The 20,524-nt window shown below is 40.5% G+C and overlaps 1 protein-coding gene across 1 annotated transcript in view; it reads right to left on the reverse strand.

The window, feature by feature from the left end:
- Positions 1-12,838: 12,838 nt before the first annotated feature.
- LOC142865690 (uncharacterized) overlaps positions 12,839-20,524 on the reverse strand; it is a 142,083-nt gene continuing 134,397 nt past the window's right edge. The window contains exons 12-14 of the mRNA XM_075998879.1: positions 20,484-20,489; positions 14,354-14,905; positions 12,839-12,843 (exon numbers count right to left, since the gene is read on the reverse strand). Of these exons, the coding sequence (XP_075854994.1) occupies positions 12,839-12,843; positions 14,354-14,905; positions 20,484-20,489 (563 nt within the window). The remainder of the gene's footprint in view (positions 12,844-14,353; positions 14,906-20,483; positions 20,490-20,524) is intronic.

Here is a 20,524-nt window from a genome sequence, read left to right on the forward strand (position 1 = left end):
AATTTAGAGATGGAAGACAGCATAGAATACACCTCAGACAGGACTGGGCCCAGCTGTGTGATCTGGGGAAAGTCATTTCCTTTCTGAGCCTCATTTTTCATTCTGCACAAGAAAGAAATTTAAATTAAATGAAATCCAAACATTGTCATCCTCTGACATCGAACGTTCCAACGCCCTCCCATTATATTTAGAATCAGATCCATGTGCCTCATCTCAGCCTGTGTGCTGTGCAGCCTCCACAAAGGCTCACAGCAATCTGTGGTTAATGAATCACTTCTGACTAAGACAATGCCACACAAATGATTAGCTATTACTTCTGTGTTACTTCAGGCTGCTATAGCAAAGAACCATAGACTGTGCAGTTTATAAACAACAGAGTTTAATTGCACACAGTTCTGGTGACCAAATGTTCAACATCTGGGTTTCAACCTGGCTGGGCTCTGGTGAGGACTCTCCTCTTAGTTGCAGACTTCATCTCTTAGTTGCAGGTTTTATACTCACCTGGCAGAGAGAGAAGAGAGCTCTCTGTGATTTCTTGTAGAAAGCTAGTAAACCCAAGCATGAGGGCTCCACCCTTGGACATAATAATTTACCAGTGGACTCATCTCCTAATTAGGTTGCACTGGGGAGAAGGAGTTTAACATATCCATTTTTGGAGGACAGTCCATTGTGAATTCCAGAAATTGATTATGAACAAAGCTACTAATATCCATATTATTTCCTTTCTCATGTGTTCTATCCATTAACCTTTCCCTCTCTTGAGTGTATCCTTAAAGTTGGTGAAGCAAGCTCTAGTGATATGAGCTGTTTTTTGTAGATGCTGAATGGCAAAGAACTGAGGGAGTGAAACTAAAAGAACCAAAATAAAATCAGGTTCTCAGTCTACACGGATTCCTCCCAATCCCCACATGTATCAGTTTGGAAGCTGACTCTTTCACAATCCAACTTTAGTTGAGACCACAGCCCCAGACTCTTTGGAGACCTTGAGGCAGAGTCACCTGCTAAGCTGTGCCCAAATTTTAGTAAACACAAATTATAAGGTATTAGGTATTTGTTGTGTAAAGTTGGTCATTATGGGGGCAGTGTTTTCATAGAAGAGAAGGGCACTCCTCTCATCTTGCAGCCCCAGTATTCTTCCTTTGCTTCTCTCTCCCCCAGGCTGCCTCTAGCCACACTGTCCTTTTTTTTTTTTTACCTTCTCTGCAAAGTCACTTCTTCCAGTGACTGTCTACTCCCATAGTGGCATGTTCCTGATACACAGTTTTCACACTTGTGCAGTTCCAGAATTTGTCATTCTGGTCACAGCATTTCACCTCAGTGAGGCATTTTAGATCCAACACAGTGACCCCATAGCCCTCCCTGCCGTCCTCATGTTTTATTGTCACTATAGCACTTCTTCTCTTTTTTCACATCTACTTGCTTTAGTGATTTTGTCCAGCTGTGCTCAGACTATGGGCTCCTTGGGGTAGACCACATGCTTGGACCACCAGGGCACCTGGCACAAGGTGATGCTCAGGGTGGTGTTGCTGAGTGAATTAATGTGGGGATCTCAAAGATGCCTTGCTGATTTTGACCACATCATTAAGTGGGCATCATTGGTAAGAACAGGAGGTTCGAGTTGGGTCTGAGAGAAGGAACAGACAGAACGACCTTGGCCTGAGTCTCCCCTGGCTCCAGCTGCTCCAGCCATGCTCAGGGAAAACCAGAGAAACAGGAGCTTGCTGCCTCCTGTTGCCTGAACTCTTAATGCAGCCCCATGCAGGTGTCGCGCCCGCCTCGCCAGCAAGGAAGACGCGGCAACAGGAGTCCTTCTGACAGTGCTTTATTGGGGGATCCCTTAGGTTACATTTTACGGAAGACCCAGAAAAGGGGAAGGGCAGTTTCTTATATACACTGCAAAGCAGGAAACTCATATCATTGGTTACATTCGACACACAGGCGCAAAGCTTGTTTACCAGCGGGAGAAGCAAGGGCGAGGCACCGGATATCAGCGCCATTTTTTAATGGCGCTGCCACCGCGCCCAACAGCTCCCCCTGTTTTATTTAATAAATGAGCACTGAGCAGCCGCTCAGCCCCGTCCTTCGACAGAGCGATCAAGGCTGCAGAGCCTCATAGCCAACAGCTGTCACCTTGCCTCGTGCAATGAGCAGAACTCGGAGGCGTGCAAAGGCTGACTGCCAGGCAAACAAAATGGGTAAGGCCTCTGTCTTAGGCTACATGGGTTGCTTCCCCATCATGGCTCAAATCTACGACGCTCAATGATGGGGCCCCATGCATTCCCGTCATGGAGTAACCTTACAGCCAACTCGGGGGGCTGCTGGGGCGATAACAGCGCCCTAGTTCAACATGTTCAGCCAAACCTGTGGGTTTTGCCCAAGCTCTAACGCAGCAAAAGCCTGAATCATTAAAATCTGATTACGTTGATTCTGACGCGCCATTCTGACAATACACGTGAGCCCTAATATGGCAATAAGCGCAAGGAGACCTGCCAAGGCGCCCATACCAGCCCATTCCTTAAGATGATTGGCAGCTTGTGAAATCCAGCTAGTTAAACCTTCAGCAACAGCAAGATCAACCCGTGTAGAATTAATATGAATAATGGACTGCTGTAACTCAAGTAACAGTCCCTCAAATCCATGAGACCAATTAGACATTAGGTAATGGGGCAGTCGGCGAGACAAGTTTGCTGCACGGGACAAATTATGATAGGGAATGGAGGTGACGCATAAACCGGGCCACCGCTGCTCGCACCCCAGCTGCACAAGCTGCAGTAACGAATCCACTTGTTCTTGGACTAAGTCCACTCTTTGATTAATGATCATAATTCCTCCTTTAAGCTGCGAGTTGACATTCACTTGGGTCGCCAAAGCGGTGGCCACTCCCGCAGACAGGTTGTTTACAGCCTGGGCAGTCTGAACTGTAGACGTCAGTGCAACAGTGGCGGCTGTAGCGCTAGCAACAGCGATGCCTATGGCAGTCACTATGGCCGCTGTTATACCAAAGTCACGGCGGTATCTGAACAGCGTCATCGATGAGGGCGCTTCAACTGGAACAGGGATGAACCGAGGTAAGCGCGCCACAAATGCAGAGGAGTGTTGCGTAGCATTCCAACAAAGGGTATACAAACAAGTGGCATTGGAACAGGATAACACGTCGCCATCAGTGGACAGATTGGTAACAATGAAGATAAAAGGTGGCCAAACACAAACCGGGGTGGGAGCAAAAGATATATTAGACCAAGGCTTGGTTTTGTTCAATGTATCCTCGAAGTAGGAGCTATCATTCCACCTCCACTCTGCTGTCTCTATCTTTCCTCCCGCAATCATAGAAAACGGTGCCAAGTCAGTGCAACTACCGTTAATCCCACACAATAACCACAAATCGAACGGGTTAGCGGAGACCACTAAAAAAGGGGCTTGAAAGGTGTAATTGCTCCCTGGTATGGTGGCATTGTAGTATGTAAGCATCGGGGGAGACATGGTAAAGAAATTCTCAACCACCCAGGATGCATATCTACTCTGACACCCCGTCCAAGGTGTGAGGGACTTACTACTTCTTTGGCTATAGCATCTGGGTTCCCACTTAGGCTGCAATTCCAGGCTACCATTAACCCTAGCTGGCCAAACACCGAACATAGCGGTGCCATTAGAAGAATTTTGATTAGGAGACGGTTTATCAATCCAGATACCCGCCTGTCTATACAAGCGGAGGCAGTTAGGGGCGAGGGAGTCATTAAAAACAATGGTAAAGCAAAGTGACCCTGGGATAGTAATGTTTGCGCTATGGGAAAAGTTTGCCTGGTCGGGGTCGAAAGGAACATAAGGCAGGTCCAGTGAGATGTTGGTGGTGAGGAAACGAGGAAAGACGGTGGAGTCATGGCGGATCGGCATCGGCATCGGGAAGACGTCCATCACCGCCCACCTGGGCTCCGCCTTGGTCTCCGTCATCACCAGGCCCACTATCAGACTCAACCACAACGGGCTCATCGTCACTGGGATCTGGGCGGACTAGTCTGGTCAGCCGGGCTGGTACCCAAACAGGGTTCTCTTGGTCCTGTGGGAAAACACAAACAGATCCCCTGGATCTGGCCACTACCGGATCCGGGCCTTTCCACTGGTTAGACAACACATCCTTCCACTTTACCAGCTCCTTCTTAGGCTGCCCAGGTGCAACATGCCTGTCAGCGGTGGAGTGCCCTCTGGCATCTAGGTTCAAAAAATTCAAAGTAAAGAGAGCAAGGGAAAGGCGTCCTTTTGGTGCCATTGCCGGTAAGGCATCTCCCCCTTTTTGTTTTTGCAGATACATTTTGAGTGTGCCATGGGCACGTTCCACAATGCCTTGCGCTTGAGGGTTGTAGGGAAGACCGGTGCGGTGCTCCACACCCAAGCGAGTGCAAAATTGTTGAAAAGCTTTGGAAGCATAGGCTGGGCCATTATCAGTTTTAACAATCTGGGGTTTACCCCAGGCTGCCCAAGCCTCTAGGCAGTGGGTAATTACCTGACTGGCCTTTTCCCCAGGCAGAGGAGTGGCATGAAGGACACCTGAGCAGGTATCAATAGAAACATGCACATACTGTAATTTGCCAAATGAAGGAATGTGGGTGACATCCATCTGCCAAAGTTGCAGTGGGCGCAACCCTCGGGGGTTAACCCCAGTGTGAGTAACAGAACGAAAGGGAGCGCAAGGTGCGCACTGCAGAACTATGTCACGAGACTCAGCGCGAGAGATGTTGAACTTGAGGCGCAGAGTTTCGGCTGGCACGTGATACAACTTGTGAAACTCAGCAGCAGCAACAAGCGGGTCTGCTACCCAGAGGGCCCGAGTGGCGCGGTCTGCCAAGTTGTTCTTTGCCACCATGGGTCCTGGTAGCAGAGAATGGGCTCTGATGTGCTGAATAGAAAATGGGTTTTTCCTGTTTTGAATAGTATTCCTAATTTTTGTAAATACAGAAAAGACTGTACTTTTGGCAAGAATGTGAAAGGAGTTCTCTAACTGTTTAACTGCGTTGACCACATAAAAGGAGTCTGAGATGATGTTGATAGGTTCAGTGATAGTACTGAGAACCAGACCGACTATGGCACACTCTACTAGCTGAGGAGAAGAATAGTCAAACTGTTTTGTATATATCTTGTCTTGAATGACATAGCTCCCAATACCTGTCTTAGAGCCATCGGTATACACATCCAAGGCTCCAACCAAAGGTTGTAGCGAAGTTACTCTTGGGAAAATAAGCTCGTTCTGCATTGCAAACTGCAACAAGGCATGTTTGGGATAATGGTTGTCAATGTTTCCTGGGAAAGTGCACCTTAATATGGCCCATACATCAAGAGTGGCACATAAGGTGTTTACCTGATTGGCAGTATATGGACAAATCAGGCTATCAGGAAAGCGTCCGAAATGAGAAACAGCCAAATTAATACCCTTTAATGCCATCTCGGCCACACAGGTAGGATAATGGCCAATCACCTTTCCTGGAGAGGCTTGAGGATGCACCCATAAAAGGGGACCATCCTGCCAAAGCACTGCCGTAGGAAGCGTAGGAGAAGGGAGTACACAGAGGGAGAAAGGATCATGGTGTTGAATGCGCACTAGTTGCGCCTTTTGAATGGCTTCTTCAACCCTATGAAGAGCCTTAAGGGCCTCAGGAGTCAAAGCTCTAGGAGACGTGATGTGTGAGTCTCCCTCTAGAATCTGAAATAATGGCTTCAGCTCTGCTGTGGTAAGACATAAAAAAGGTCGAAGCCAATTGATATCTCCTAGCAGTTTCTGAAAATCGTTTAAGGTCCTCAAGGCATCTCTTCGGATGGGCAGTCTTTGGGGCACAATCTTGTCAGGGAGAATATTACTGCCAAGAAACGTGCCTACCTCTCCCTCTTGCACCTTTTCAGGGGCAATCAACAAGCCTTTTCTTTTCAAGTGAGCCTGAAGGGATGCGTAAGCTTGGCGAAGCGTGCCCTCATCACGATGACATAAGAGAATGTCATCCATGTAGTGAATAATCTTTACCTTTGAAAACTTCTGCCTAACCGGCTGGATAGCTGAGGCCACATAAAGTTGGCACATAGTGGGACTGTTAGCCATGCCCTGTGGCAAAACTTGCCATTGATATCTTGCATCAGGCTGCTCGTGGTTTGTGGAGGGCAGTGTGAATGCAAATCTGTTCTTATCCTGCGGATGCAGAGGAATAGAGAAGAAGCAGTCTTTGATGTCTATAATAATAAGGCTCCAACGTTTAGGCAATGCTGAGAGAAGGGGCAATCCTCTTTGAACTGGTCCCATAAGCTGCATCTGGGCATTAATTGCTCTAAGGTCATGCAACAGTCTCCATTTACCAGACCTCTTCTTAATCACAAAAATAGGAGTATTCCAAGGAGATTGAGAGGGTTCAAGATGTCCAAGAGTAAGCTGTTCTTGTACTAAATCACGGGCAGCATGTAACTTCTCTTTAGGCAAGGGCCACTGAGGCACCCACACTGGCTCGTCTGTTTTCCAGGGTATGGGCAGAAGCTCCTCAGTGGCCCCTAGGAAAAACCCAGCCCTTGCCTAGAGTTATTGCCCGATGCTGGTACAGGGCTACGTGAGCCCTGCAGCCGCTTTCCAAGCCCTTTGATTTCCAGGGAGCAATGGCATTTCTGCACTCGGTGGTACATTGCTCATACACTAGCTGCTCTACTAAAGGCATAGCTGTCTCTAGGTCTCCAAAGATCTTTCCTGCCGCCTCTACCAGGCGCGCTACAAAATCAGAGAATGGTTCGGCTGGGGCTTGAATAATCTTAGTCAAGTTTCCCCTAACCTCACCCCGGTTGGGCAAGCTCTTCCATGCCTTGATAGCTATACTATTAATTTGCACATACACTTCCTCAGGGTAACCTGTCTGATTATTGGCCCATTGTCCCTGTCCTGTCAGCATATCGTAAGTCCAATGTTCCTTTCCTTGCCCATGAGTGGCATTTTGCCTAGCCTGCCCATGACAGCCTTCACAATAGATAGACTTCCAATCAAGGTACTGTCCTGTGGTCAAAACAGCCCGAGTGAGTTTATTCCAATCGTCGGGCGTAAAGGCGCCGTTGGCCTGGCGCTCAACTAAAGCCAGAGTATAAGCAGCGCCATGGCCCCAATTACGGACCACCTCTGCTAACTCTTTTAATTGCTTTTGATCTATAGGTTGCCAAAATCTTTGATTATTCTGATCTATGAAGATAGGAAAAACTGAAGCAGCATCCATGGCAGCAGCAGTTTCAGGCGCCAAAAAAGATGTAGGATTTCGTGGCGGCCCAGGGGGCGCCAGAGGTCTAGTCTCTGGACTATAAGGGGGTGGCCACTTAGCACCTCCGCCCGCTGCACCTGGAGCAGTTTTAGGAGCGATCTATGTCACCTCCTGTGCATTGAGCCGCCGGAGCTCCCTCCTTAAGTCAGCGAAAGTAGGGCACGGAGGGTCTCCTTCCTCGGAGTCGGAAGACTCGGACGAGGACTCAGACTTGTCCGAGTGAGACTCAAAGTGCAAGTCTGGAAACTGTGGCACCGGGGGCAGGGGCGTGGCCAACGCCCCTGAGCTAGTCCCCGGCCTTTGTGACTTGTTTAGCAACTTCTCCTTTTCACTCATCGCTGCAGCACCTCCCCCACTTCCTCCTTCTGAACACTGTGACTGAACTTCCGCCAATTGCTCTGCGGCACTCTGAGAACCGAGAGGATCACATTTTAAACAATCTAAAATCAATCTATGAAGCAGAAGCACACCGGGTTTTAAATCTGATGCTCCCTTAAGGTCTATCCCTAGTTTTTTCCAGGACGCTATCGTCAGCGAACCAGAGCATAAAAACCAAGGAGCAATCCGGTCCACTTCCTTCAGAAAATTCTTTAAATCTCGATCCTCAATGTGAATCCTATTACTAGATAAAAGATTCTTCAGAGGCCACACAAAGCGTCGAAGCGGTATGTTGCCCATAGTGACTTGGGGAAAGGGAGAGAACGGCCGTCCCGCACGTCAGTTCTGAACTCACCTCCTAATGAGGTCGTCTCCGCTGGTGCTTCAAAGTTGTTTCGGTTCCCGGGTTTCGGCACCACTTGTCGCGCCCGCCTCGCCAGCAAGGAAGACGCGGCAACAGGAGTCCTTCTGACAGTGCTTTATTGGGGGATCCCTTAGGTTACATTTTACGGAAGACCCAGAAAAGGGGAAGGGCAGTTTCTTATATACACTGCAAAGCAGGAAACTCATATCATTGGTTACATTCGACACACAGGCGCAAAGCTTGTTTACCAGCGGGAGAAGCAAGGGCGAGGCACCGGATATCAGCGCCATTTTTTAATGGCGCTGCCACCGCGCCCAACATGCAGGAGCATCAGGGAACAAAGCAGCCACTTGCATTTAAGGATCTACAAGGCAGTGGCTCTCCATGGTTCCAAGGGGGCAAAGATCAGGATCTTCTTGCTCCAAAGACAAGAAGACGGACACTAGAAGCCTGCCTTGTCCCCTCTTTGCTTCCACCTCCTGGGGTGTGCAGCTTATTCATGAAGCATGGTCACCTCAGCCAGGGCAATGATTTCCACCAGCTTCCAAATGAGTACCTGAAGGACCCAAGAAGACCTTGTATAATCCCTGGACATAACACTTGGTGTCCAGTGCTCTCCAACATTCTGCCCTGGTCCAAATTTTCAGTCTCTTAAGCTCCCAATACTCTCTCAGCCCTGAAGGTTCTCCAGGGAGGGAAATGCATTTTTCTAGAGTCTCGGAGCACAGTGAGTCAGTCATCAATGAAACCCAAGGCCAGAAGCTATTTATGATCATTGTGACCTCTTGGTGTTACCCAAACACCCCAATTTATACAGGAGGAAACAGGGTTTCTCTCCCACATCTTTTGTGCATCAGGCTCATGCTAGCTTCAAGAGGCCACAAAACTGAGGACAGGACGCAAGGCCTGCCCTCTCAAGGTTGTGTTTTCTGTGACCCCAGTCCAGATAGAACTTTGGGGACCTGGAGGTTCCACTTGCTCATAATCTTGGTCCCTTTGCATGGCATGTAGCTAGGAAGTGGATGTTCCTGCCTCATAGCACTGCCACCGTCAACTTATCTTCTTTTTCTCTTTTCATATCTCTAGTGTCTACTCCTGTTACTCAAGATCCATGGTCCTCACCTGAGAATTCACTGCACACACTGTGCATGTGTGTGTTTGTATGAACTCCTGTGGAGATTGAGGTTGTCTGAACTCATGTGTAAAGGGAAGTGGCCTCAGGTGGAGAGGCAGTTAGAAAGGGTCTTTCAGGTTCTTGGATGCTTCCATTTGCAAAGAAAACCTTCTGGAAAAAGGTGGGCCAAGGCCTAGGAAGACAGAGTACTTCCTAATGCTCCAGAGTCTGTCCACCCCCTTGGTATGGGCTAGTGCCATCCTCATTCTGTGCCTCAGTTTCCCAATTCTACAATGAGAATTTGAAGAAGTGTGTATTGAGTGAGGACATGGTGTCGGGATTCATCAACAGCAGATAGGATGTCAGCATGGGCTGAGCACAGTCACACATGAGGGCACAGGCCTCCTGTCATGGCCTGTGCCATGAACATAAAGCATAGGGAAGCCAGGTTTCCTGTCCCAATTTGAGTGGGCATGCAGAGTGCACCCACAGCTCTGCTCTTCAAGCTAGCCCCATGTGATCCTTCAGCTTCAGTCTCTGCCTGCTCTTTGTACTCCAGGCTTTTTGGGGCCTGTGGGCAACACCAGTGCATTCAGATGTGGCCACATGGTGCCAAAGTGTGTTGTCAAACTTTGAATTTGACAACATTGTCATATTATGCTGAGCCTTAGCATATTGTCATCTTCTACAATCTATTGAGATTTCTTTTTATGTGAACTGGGGGTTATTATTCTACTTTGTACCCATTTATTTTCTTATAAATTTCTCAGAGTTCTTTATGTATTGAAGATTTAAGCCCCTTTGTGATATGAGTTGTAAATATGTATTCCCCATTTATTCTTTCTTTTTTATTATGGTCTTTAGTTTGGGTTTGGATGGGTTTTCTTGGTGTTTTGTTTGTTTTGTTTTGTTTCTCTTATATTATTAATATGCCTGTTCTCTCCAAATTCATTGATGGGTTAAAACAGCCACAATAAACAATTTTAGCAGGTAGCTTGTGGAAACTGATTAGCCAGTTTCAAAATTTATTGTACATAGTAGTAAGGGCCAATAACATGAGAATCAAGAAGAAGAAAAATTAGAAGGATTTACAGCATCAGATGTTTAGACTTAGATTAAAACCACAGTAATCAAAGTCATATATTTTAATAGTTTTAGCACAGAAACAAGAGATAAATAAAACAAAATAAATATTTATTAATATTTCCATGTCTCTACTAGAGATAGAAATTAATTCGCCAAATAAAATACATAGAAAAATTAGCAGGGCATTGTGCCATATGGCTGTAGTCCCAGCTACTAGGGAGGCTGAGGCAGAAGGATCCCTTGAGCCCAAGAGTTTGAGGTTGCTGTGAGCGAGGCTGATGCCATGGCACTCTAGCCCAGGCAACAGAGTGAGAGTGCTGTTTTTGTCATTCCATTTGTCTGTCGTAAGCAAGGGAACTCTGATATTTACCAGCAGACTCATAATCCAGCATACAACATGAACGGGGTTTTCACGCTTTTATTTGAAACTAAAGACACCTGGACATTTTGGTGCTGATGATTATGTTATGGAAGAGACTAAAGAGGTATGTGGTGCTCACTGTCTCACCTCTGGCCACTGTGAGCATAGAAAACAGGATTGCATCCAAAGTCACTTATAAAATAGTCAATCAAAAAGCAGCCATGACCCTGAGATTCCTCTACAGAGAAAGACCAAATTGTTGGCCACAGTTAGATGACTAAAAATGAGAACTGTGTACTGGGTACTGCACCCACTAAAATAAAGGAAGATAAAGTCATGTAAAATAAATTCTCTAGATTGAAATATCAGAAAAGAAATATTATTCCAAATACTTTAAATGCACAGAAATCATTCTATTCTAACACTGAAAATACACACTCATAATTAGATTCTAGTGGATGCATATGTTGTACTATAAGTACTTCATAGAAAATTAAATTCAAACTTCTTTATATACCTAAACTCTCTATTAAGAGATTGCCAGATTCTCATGTTTCTTTATATAGTACTTACCATATGCATCTCACACTTATTAATGCTTTACTTATTGTAATTATTTTCATATTTATGGCATTATATGGTAGGATCTAATAACAGTTTGCTTTTACAAAGCAAACAATACTGAGTTCCTGATTTAATCCTTTGGCATTCATAATTCTTTATCTGTCTTTGTACTTAAGGCTCTTACCTTAAGCTTAGGATTCAGAATCTCTCTAATCTTAATTAAGTCATTAGAATGCTGCATGTATAGCCAATAAATGGCCTCAAACTCTCTAGTTAAACTTTTTTTCACCAAAATAAATAATTCTACAATTCTCATCAGAACTTTTAAAGTATTATGTGAACTCACAGGGGGTGAGTACAACAGTGAGAATGTTGCAGCCCAAGTGCACGCAGAAAGAAGAATGCCTTAGATACATTTGTAGAAGGGAATGAAGATAAAAAGATAGCAAAAAAATCAACACTGGAGGTAATTATGAAATGAAAGAAGCAGAATTCCCACTTATAAATTCTGAGAGTTGTTTGTTCTGCAGGTCCCCTCACTCCACATGCAAATCAGTGACATTTTTCACCCTGGACATTTCAATCTCTTTCCAGGAGCCACAATTAAATTTTATAAAAATCATTCTTATAATTGCAGCGTATGTAACATATACAATACATAACAAACTTTGAAATAATGAAATAATATAATAGGCCTAGCATGAGTAATAAGCATGTGAGAACAGAGGATTGGCATGGTCAGGTTGTGAACTACAAACTTTACAATTTTTTTTTTTTTTTTTGAGACAGAGTCTCACTTTGTTGCCCAGGCTAGAGTGAGTGCCGTGGCGTCAGCCTAGCTCACAGCAACCTCAAACTCCTGGGCTCGAGTGATCCTTCTGCCTCAGCCTCCCGGGTAGCTGGGACTACAGGCATGCGCCACCATGCCCGGCTAATTTTTTATATATATATCAGTTGGCCAATTAATTTCTTTGTATTTATAGTAGAGACGGGGTCTCACTCTTGCTCAGGCTGGTTTTGAACTCCTGACCTTGAGCAATCCGCCCGCCTCGGCCTCCCAAGAGCTAGGATTACAGGCGTGAGCCACAGCGCCCGGCCAAACTTTACAATTTTAAACAAATTAATTCAACATAAAGCAAAAAAAAAAATTTGCTTTCAGAATCTATGGAGTTTTTAGTTTGCTAGTAAATTGTGAACAATTATGAAATTACCTATTTTTTTCAATATTTATTCTTTTCTTTTGAAAATAAGTACACATCCATGTTCATACAAAAATACTTACTCTGTAAATGTACTACAACTAAAGTTCATCTTATAGGTGCTGTATTTATATATATGATTTATTATAAGTAAAAAAAATGTGTTTATTTCTATTTCACTGGCCAGATGGGTTGCATATTAAAAGAAAAATGTAGCATAAAATGTAACAAGTACGCATTCAGTGTTCAGAAATATATGGCTTTTCATTAAGTGGACAAACTTTATTAGAAGCATTACAGTTACAATGGAATTATAAAAATAATAAAAAGTAAAACTTGTGGGGACATTATTCTCCAAAGAATTAGAAATTTGAAGTCACTGAAGAAAGGATCATAAATGATTTAATTTTACTGTGTAACCCAATAGTACATTTTTACAATCCATTGCCTCCAACTTTGAGTAACATGGAATAGGTTAATGTTGGTAGAAAAATTACAGTTCATTCAATCTAAAACACGTTTGACACAATAAAAACATTTTTTAATTTAATAAAACAAATTAACTTTACATGTAATCTAAAAATATTTAAAAATTCATTGTTTCATTATTCTAATGCACAATTAGTAAAACAAATTATTGGTAATATTGTCATCGTTTCATTCTGATTTTAATGAGAAGGATATTAGTGTGTATACCTACATCATATATCACTTGAAATACTGTTTTTTAGAAGTCTACCACACAGCACCTCTCCATTTCATACATCTTACATTTCAGTGATTTTAGTTTTCTATGGAAAAGTACATGAATGATGTGTACTTAATACACACAGACTTCTAATGATGTAGCTATCATTAACCATAGACATTCACATACACACTAAAAATGAAGCATAGCATCTACTGTTTTTAAAGTTGAATAACATCAGTATTTCCTTGTCAAAGGTTGCAAAAAAAATTATACTTTATTGAATTTGCATCCCACCCTGACAAGAAAGTATATTTTACACATCATTATAATTTTCAAAAAATCTCGTGCTTTTAAAACTGCCATAAAAATAAGTTATCTAACTATTTTAACAGAGTTATTCTCTATACTCAACAACATGGTTTAAAGAAATGTTTAAATGTGTTAGTGCCTCAGCACATTTTGCTGTGAGTCCTGTGATATCTGTTTAGACTTAATTTTGAGTAAATGTGTTCTGAAATTTATTATATCTGTAAAGAAGTTTTAAGTATCAATTCTTTGTTGTTCTCTAATGTACACCTTTTCCATAAATATTTGTTCACATTCAGTATATTTGTAAGGTTTCTATCTATGAAAATTTTTGTGATGTTGATCAATGTTTCAGAAAATATTGGAGAATTACTTTCAGTGAAAGTTCTCCCATGTCCAATAAAATGTCTGTTATAACTCAAGATATTATCAGCACTCTACATTATTATTGTTTACATAAGTATAAGTACTGTTGTGCATTTTAAAGCTAATATTTTGAGAAAGTACTTCCAAAGTCATTGCATTTGTCTCACTTATATCTAGTATGATTTCTTTGATGAGTAAGATTGAGCAGTTATTAAAGACTTTGTCACAATTTTCACATTTATACAATTTTTTTCTGTTATGAACTCTTTCATATAGATTAAGGTGTGAGCACTGGATAAAAGCTTTGCCACATTCCTCAAATTTGTATGGTTTCTCTCCACTATGAATTATTTTATATAGTGTACAGATTGAGCACTGGGAAAAGGCTTTTCCACGTTGCTCACATTTCTAGGGTTTCTCTCAAGTATGAATTCATTTATCCAGAGTAAAGTGTGTGTATCGGGTAAAGGCTTTGCCACATTCCTCACATTTGTATGATTTCTTTCCTGAATGAAATCTTTTATGTTGAGTGAGGTCTCTACACCGGATATAGGCTTTGCAAGATTCTTCACACTAGTAGGGTTTCTCTCCATTATGATTTATTTTATGAAGAGTAAGTGTTGAGCACCAGGTAAAGGCTTTGCCACATTCCTCACATTTGTAAGGTTTCTCTCCTGTATGAATTCGTTTATGTCGATTGAGGTCTCCAATCTTGTTAAAGGCTTTGCCACATTTTTCACATTTGTATGGTTTCTCTCCAGTATGAATTCTTTTATGTTGAGTCAGGTGTGTGCTCTGGGTAAAGGCTTTGCCACATTCCTCACATTTGTAGGATTTCTCTCCAGTATGAATTCTTTTATGTTGAGTAAGGTGTGTGCTCTGAGTAAAGGCTTTGCCACATTCCTCACATTTGTAGGGTTTCTCTCCTGTATGAATTCGTTTATGTCGATGGACATGTCCAATCTTGTTAAAGGCTTTGCCACATTCTTCACATTTGTAGGGTTTCTCTCCACTATGAATTCTTCTGTGTTTAGTAAGATATGTGCTCTGGGTAAAGGCCTTGCCACATTCTTCACATTTGTATGGTTTCTCTCCAGTATGAATTATTTTATGTATTGTTAGGGTTGAGTACCAGGTATAGGCTTTGCCACATTCCTCACATTTGTAGGGTTTTTCTCCTGTATGAATTCGTTTATGTCGATTGAGGTCTCCAATCTTGATAAAGGCTTTGCCACATTCTTCACATTTGTAGGGTTTCTCTCCTGTATGAATTCGTTTATGTCGATTGAGGTCTCCAATCTTGATAAAGGCTTTGCCACATTCTTCACATTTGTAGGGTTTCTCTCCTGTATGAATTCGTTTATGTCGATTGAGGTCGCCAATCTTGATAAAGGCTTTGCCACATTCTTCACATTTGTAGGGTTTCTCTCCACTATGAATTCTTTTATGTTGAGCAAGGTGTGTGCTCTGGGTAAAGGCTTTGCCACATTCTTCACATTTGTATGTTTTCTCTCCATTATGAATTCTTTTATGTTGAGTAAGGATTGAGCAATGGGTAAAAGCTTTGCCACATTCTTCACATTTGTAGGGTTTCTCTCCTGTGTGAATTCTCTTATGTATAGTGAGATTTGTGTAGCAGTTAAAGGGTTTTCCACATTCTTCACACTTGGAGGGTTTGTCTACGGTGTGAAATTTCCTATGTCCAAGAACTTTTGAGCTGTGCATAAAAGGTTTGCCACATTCATTATCTTTGAAACCTTTCTCTCCAGTGTGCCTTATCTTAGGTTTACTTAGATTTGAGGACTTGCTAAACATTTTTATACATTTATAACCTTTCAAGATTTTCCTATTGTTACCTGACAAACATTGGGTAAGACCATCATAACATACTTTCTGCCTCTTACACTCATCAACACACTCCCAGTCTTTTCTTAAAAGTACATTTTTTTGGTCAGAGCTTCCGTACGGTCTTATTATTGATTTCTGGAATGAATGTTTTATGCCCTGCTCTGGCATTGGGTCTTCAGTGCAATGGGAAGAGAGTTCTGAAAGAAATGAAAATAATAAAGGATCTCACTAATTATACTTAGGTAAATATACTTCATAATTTTAATATACAAAACTATACCAAGCACATTAGCAAGAAAGTGCAATAGAATACCATAGTCTTACTTCCATCATAGATATATGACCTCCAAAATATATTTGCAAACATGATTCATTGAGAAATCATAAGTGGTAATATTTCATGGTACCCCAGATGAGTATGACACCAAGAACCATATGGAAGGGGAAGTGACATATGTTACATTTACCCAGCAAAACTCTTCCTCCCCACTCATATACAGTTCTCACTTTAGCAGTAAAATTCCATTTTCTGGATTCCCTTTCAAAAGAGAGTCAAACCAATGGCACATGTGTCCATACATCTGGTTTTTGATGGCCTTTGAATGTCTGGTTTCTATCTTCCAAGACGACTACATAACATTCTGGGAAAGATATGCACATATCAAAAATAAAATTCTGCAGTATTATATTGATGGTGCAAAAACATTTAATTATGCTATCAAATTTGAAAGACAAAATAAAAATGATCATTCCCACATGTTAATTGACATAATGTAAAGAGACATAATTACTGACATCTATATCATGAAGTTGAGGGCAGATATAAATATTTTGAATTTTTATGTACAATTGAAGTTAAGTAGTTATCAGTTTAACATAAGTTGCAGCTTCAAAAGATTTTAGGTAATTCTCACAGTGAACACCAGAAAAATGTTTAATGCAATACACAAATGAAGGTGGCCACAGAAACAAAATATATCAATAAAAATCAGTGAGGTGGAATGAGGAGAAAAGGAGTGGAAAGAAAGACTAAATAGTGACAAAAGTTACATAAACAATTAATATTAGGGCAATTTTGAATCCGTCCCTTTTAAACAATTATGCAAATATTTATGTACTAGTATTTCTACTCAGAAGACACAATTAAATAAAGAAATTAAAAAATCCAACTATATTCTCTCTAAAGAGACTTGACTTCATACCTGGTGAAAGCAATAGACAAAAAGTGACAGGAAATAACAAGACATACCACGAAAATGCTCAGCATACCAGAAGAGCAGTGGAGTTCAAAATTATATTAGGCACATGACTTTTGAAGTGCAAAATGTTATAGTTTATAAAATATACTTTAAGTCTAAAGTGCCACAAGAGACAAACAAGGACATTTAATATAAAAGGAGGTCATTCACTGATAACCCTTTAAATATAATTTATATATCTGATATCTATCTATGTCTTGCATAAAGGTTCTCAAATATATAAAAAGTGTTGACAACATTGAAGCAAGAAATGAACATAAAAATAATAGGATAGCATGGTATTCCACTTTCAATACTAATAAGGTCAGTCAAATTACTAGTAAGAAAACAGGAGAGTTGAAATCACTAAAGAACAATAAGTCCTCACACATATATAGAACATAATAAAATATACAATATTCTTGATAGCTCATAAAAATTCTTCCTACAAATCTACCTGTTCAGACAGAAAACATGTCTTAACCAAGTTTCAAAAATTGAAATTTTACACAGTTTAATTTCTCACCAGAATGGAATGAAACTGTAGATAAGTGACACAAAAAACACAGAGAAATTCAAAAGTATAGGAAAATAAACAACACACTCTTGAACATGTTCTTGTTCAAGGGAAGAAGACCTAATGTTGTGAAAATGTCCAAAGTGATCTACAGATTAAATACAATTCCTTTCAAATTCTCTATTACATTTTTTTCAAAAACAGAAATAGCAAACCCCAAAATAATATGAAATCTCAAGAGACCACAAAGATGTGAACAATCATCAAAAAGAGAAGCAATGCTATAGGTACCACACTTACCCATTTTAAAACATTAAACATATACTTTGGAATACTACTCAGCTATAAGAAACAACACTGATATGCACCTCTTGTAATTTCCTGGATAGAGCTGAACCCCATTATCCTAAGTGAAGTATCCCAAGAATGGAAAAACAAGCACCACATGTACTCACCAGCAAATTGGTTTCACTGATCAACACCTAAGTGGACATATAGGAATAACATTTATCGGGTGTCGGGCACGTAGGAGGGGGTGGAAGGGATGGGTATATACAAACATAATGAGTTTGATGTGCACCATCTGGGCTTGGACATGCTTAAAACTCTGACTCTGGGGTGAAGGCAACACACATAACCTAAACATTTCTACTCCCATGATATGCTGAAATAAAAATAGAAAAATAAAAAAAATGATACAGTAGTCAAAGAAGTTATCTAATGGCAGAGACACCTGGACCAATGAATGAGAAAGAAACACAAATAAGCTCTTGCATATATTGTAAAATAAAGAGTTATATTCATATGCATATTTATTTCACAATAATTCACATAAGTCAATAGATGAAAGCAACCCAAACTGCGTTTGCCAAATGAACAGATAAATACTATTTGAAATGTAGAAATAATGGATTATTTCTCAGCTTAAGAAAAAATAGATTCTCTAATAACATCCACAATATAGATAAACCTCGATGACATTATGCTTAATGGAACCTCAGTCACAATAAGACAGATGTATTTTGATTGTATGGATAGGATATTTCTAAGCTGTTACACTCTTAGGAACAGAAAACATAATGCTTTTTGTCAGCAGTTAGGCAATGGGCAAAACAGGTAGTTTTCTCATGTGTACTGAAATTCACATTTACTTAGTACATACATTCCAGACAATATAGTACATGATGATGTAAATATAGCTCACATGACTGATGTTAACAACTAAAAGTAATTAAGATTTCAATTTTTGTGATTTTACAATAATTAAAATAAAAAAGAATATCTTAAAGAGATACAGAGATGAACTTTTCAAAACTTTCTTACATATTACAAAATGTTTTTTTTTAATTTCAAAATATTATGGGAGTAAATAATTTAGAATATGTATATTGCTTTTGCATCGACTGATCAGAGCTACAACTGTGCCCATCCACAGATCGTGTGCACCACACTCATTAGGAGTGGATTTTCCCAACACCTTCTCCCCCTTTCAGCAGCCCAATACCCACTGAAATTTACTTCCATTTGTTCACATATGTGTTGATCGATTGGTAACAATTTGATAGGGACTATTTGTGGTGCTTGTTTTTCCATTCTTGTGATAATTTACTTTAAAGAAAGGCCTCCAGCATAATCAAGGATAATATAAAAGGGTGTCATTTAGCCACTAAATTTGAGGCTCAGTAGTACTCCATGGTATACATATATCACATTTTATATTTATTTATAGATATATTTATATTAATGTATTTATAAGTACCAAGGATGTTTCTACCTCTTTGCAATTGTAAATTTTGATGTTATGAACATTCAAGTGCAGATGTATTTATTATAGGATGACGTTTTTACATTGGTTAGATACCAAGTAGTGGGATTTCTGGATCAAATGGATGTTCTAAATTTAGTACTTTCCTGTGCCTCCATATAACTTTCCAGAGAGATTGTACCACGTTGCAGTCTTGCTAGTAGTACATAAGTGTTCCTAACTCTCTACATCCACACCTACACTTATTTTTGGCTTATTGATAAAAGCCATTTTCACTAGAGCTAAGGGATATCTCAGTTTGGTTTCATTTGCATTTCCTTGATGAATAGAGATGTACACACATTTTTCATATGCTTCTTGGCCATAGTACATGTCCTTTTTAAAACTTTCTGTTCATATATTGGCACGCTTTTAATCAGGTTGTTTGATTTTATCTTACTGAGTTCCTGGACTTATGTATAAATTCTAGCTATTAGCAATATATTGAATATATACCATGCAAATATTTTCTCCCATTCTCTAGGTTGTTTGTTTGCTCTAGTTATACTTTTAATGGCTGTGTAGAAACTTTTTAGTATGATGACGCCTGATTTATTTATTTTTGTTGGTGGTGTGATTGATTTTGGGGTAGTCTTCCTAAATTTTTTGTCTAGGCTGAAGTATTTAAGAGCATTTTCAACATTTTCTTCTAAAATTCTATGGTTTTATGCCATAGGATAAAGTCTTTCATCCATTGTGAATTGATTTTTGTGAGAGATTATAGGTGTGGATCCTGCTTCATTCTTCTACATGTGTCTATCCAAATTTCACTGGACCATTTATTCAAAAGGGATTTCTTTCCCCTGTACATGTTCTTGTCTGCTGTTCCATGGCTATATGAGGATGGTTTTATATCTATGCTCTCGGTTCTGGTCTTTTGTTCTATGTCCTGTTCTTGAGACAATGCCATGCTGTTTTGGTTATGATAGTCTTGTACTATAGCTTAAAGTCTGGTAAAGGGATGCCTCTCAATTTGTTCATGCTCCTCAATGTCGTTTTTGTTTTATGGGGCCTTCTCTTGTACCATATGAAGTATAGAATTACTTTTCTAAATCTGTAAACAATGATGTTATTAGTTTAACACAAATTGTATTGAATCTGTAGATTACTTTGGGTAGTATAGATATTCTAACAATGTTGATTTTGCCTATCTTTGACCATGGAATGCTTTTCTGTATGTTTCTATTCTCTTCTATTTCCTTCCTCAGTGTTTTATAATTCTCCCTGTAGAAGTCCTTCTCATCCGTAGTAAATATATTCCTAAGTATTTCATTTGCTTTGTTTCAATTATGAAAGGCATGCATCTTTGATTTGGTTCTCAGTTTCACAGTTGTTGGCCTATGAGAAAGTTCCTGATTTGTGTACATTGATTTTGTAACCTGAGACTTTGCTGAACTTATTTATCAACTCCAGTAGCTTT

Source organism: Microcebus murinus, chromosome 31, assembly GCF_040939455.1.
Source record: "Microcebus murinus isolate Inina chromosome 31, M.murinus_Inina_mat1.0, whole genome shotgun sequence".
In the NCBI taxonomy this organism is placed as follows: domain Eukaryota; kingdom Metazoa; phylum Chordata; class Mammalia; order Primates; family Cheirogaleidae; genus Microcebus; species Microcebus murinus.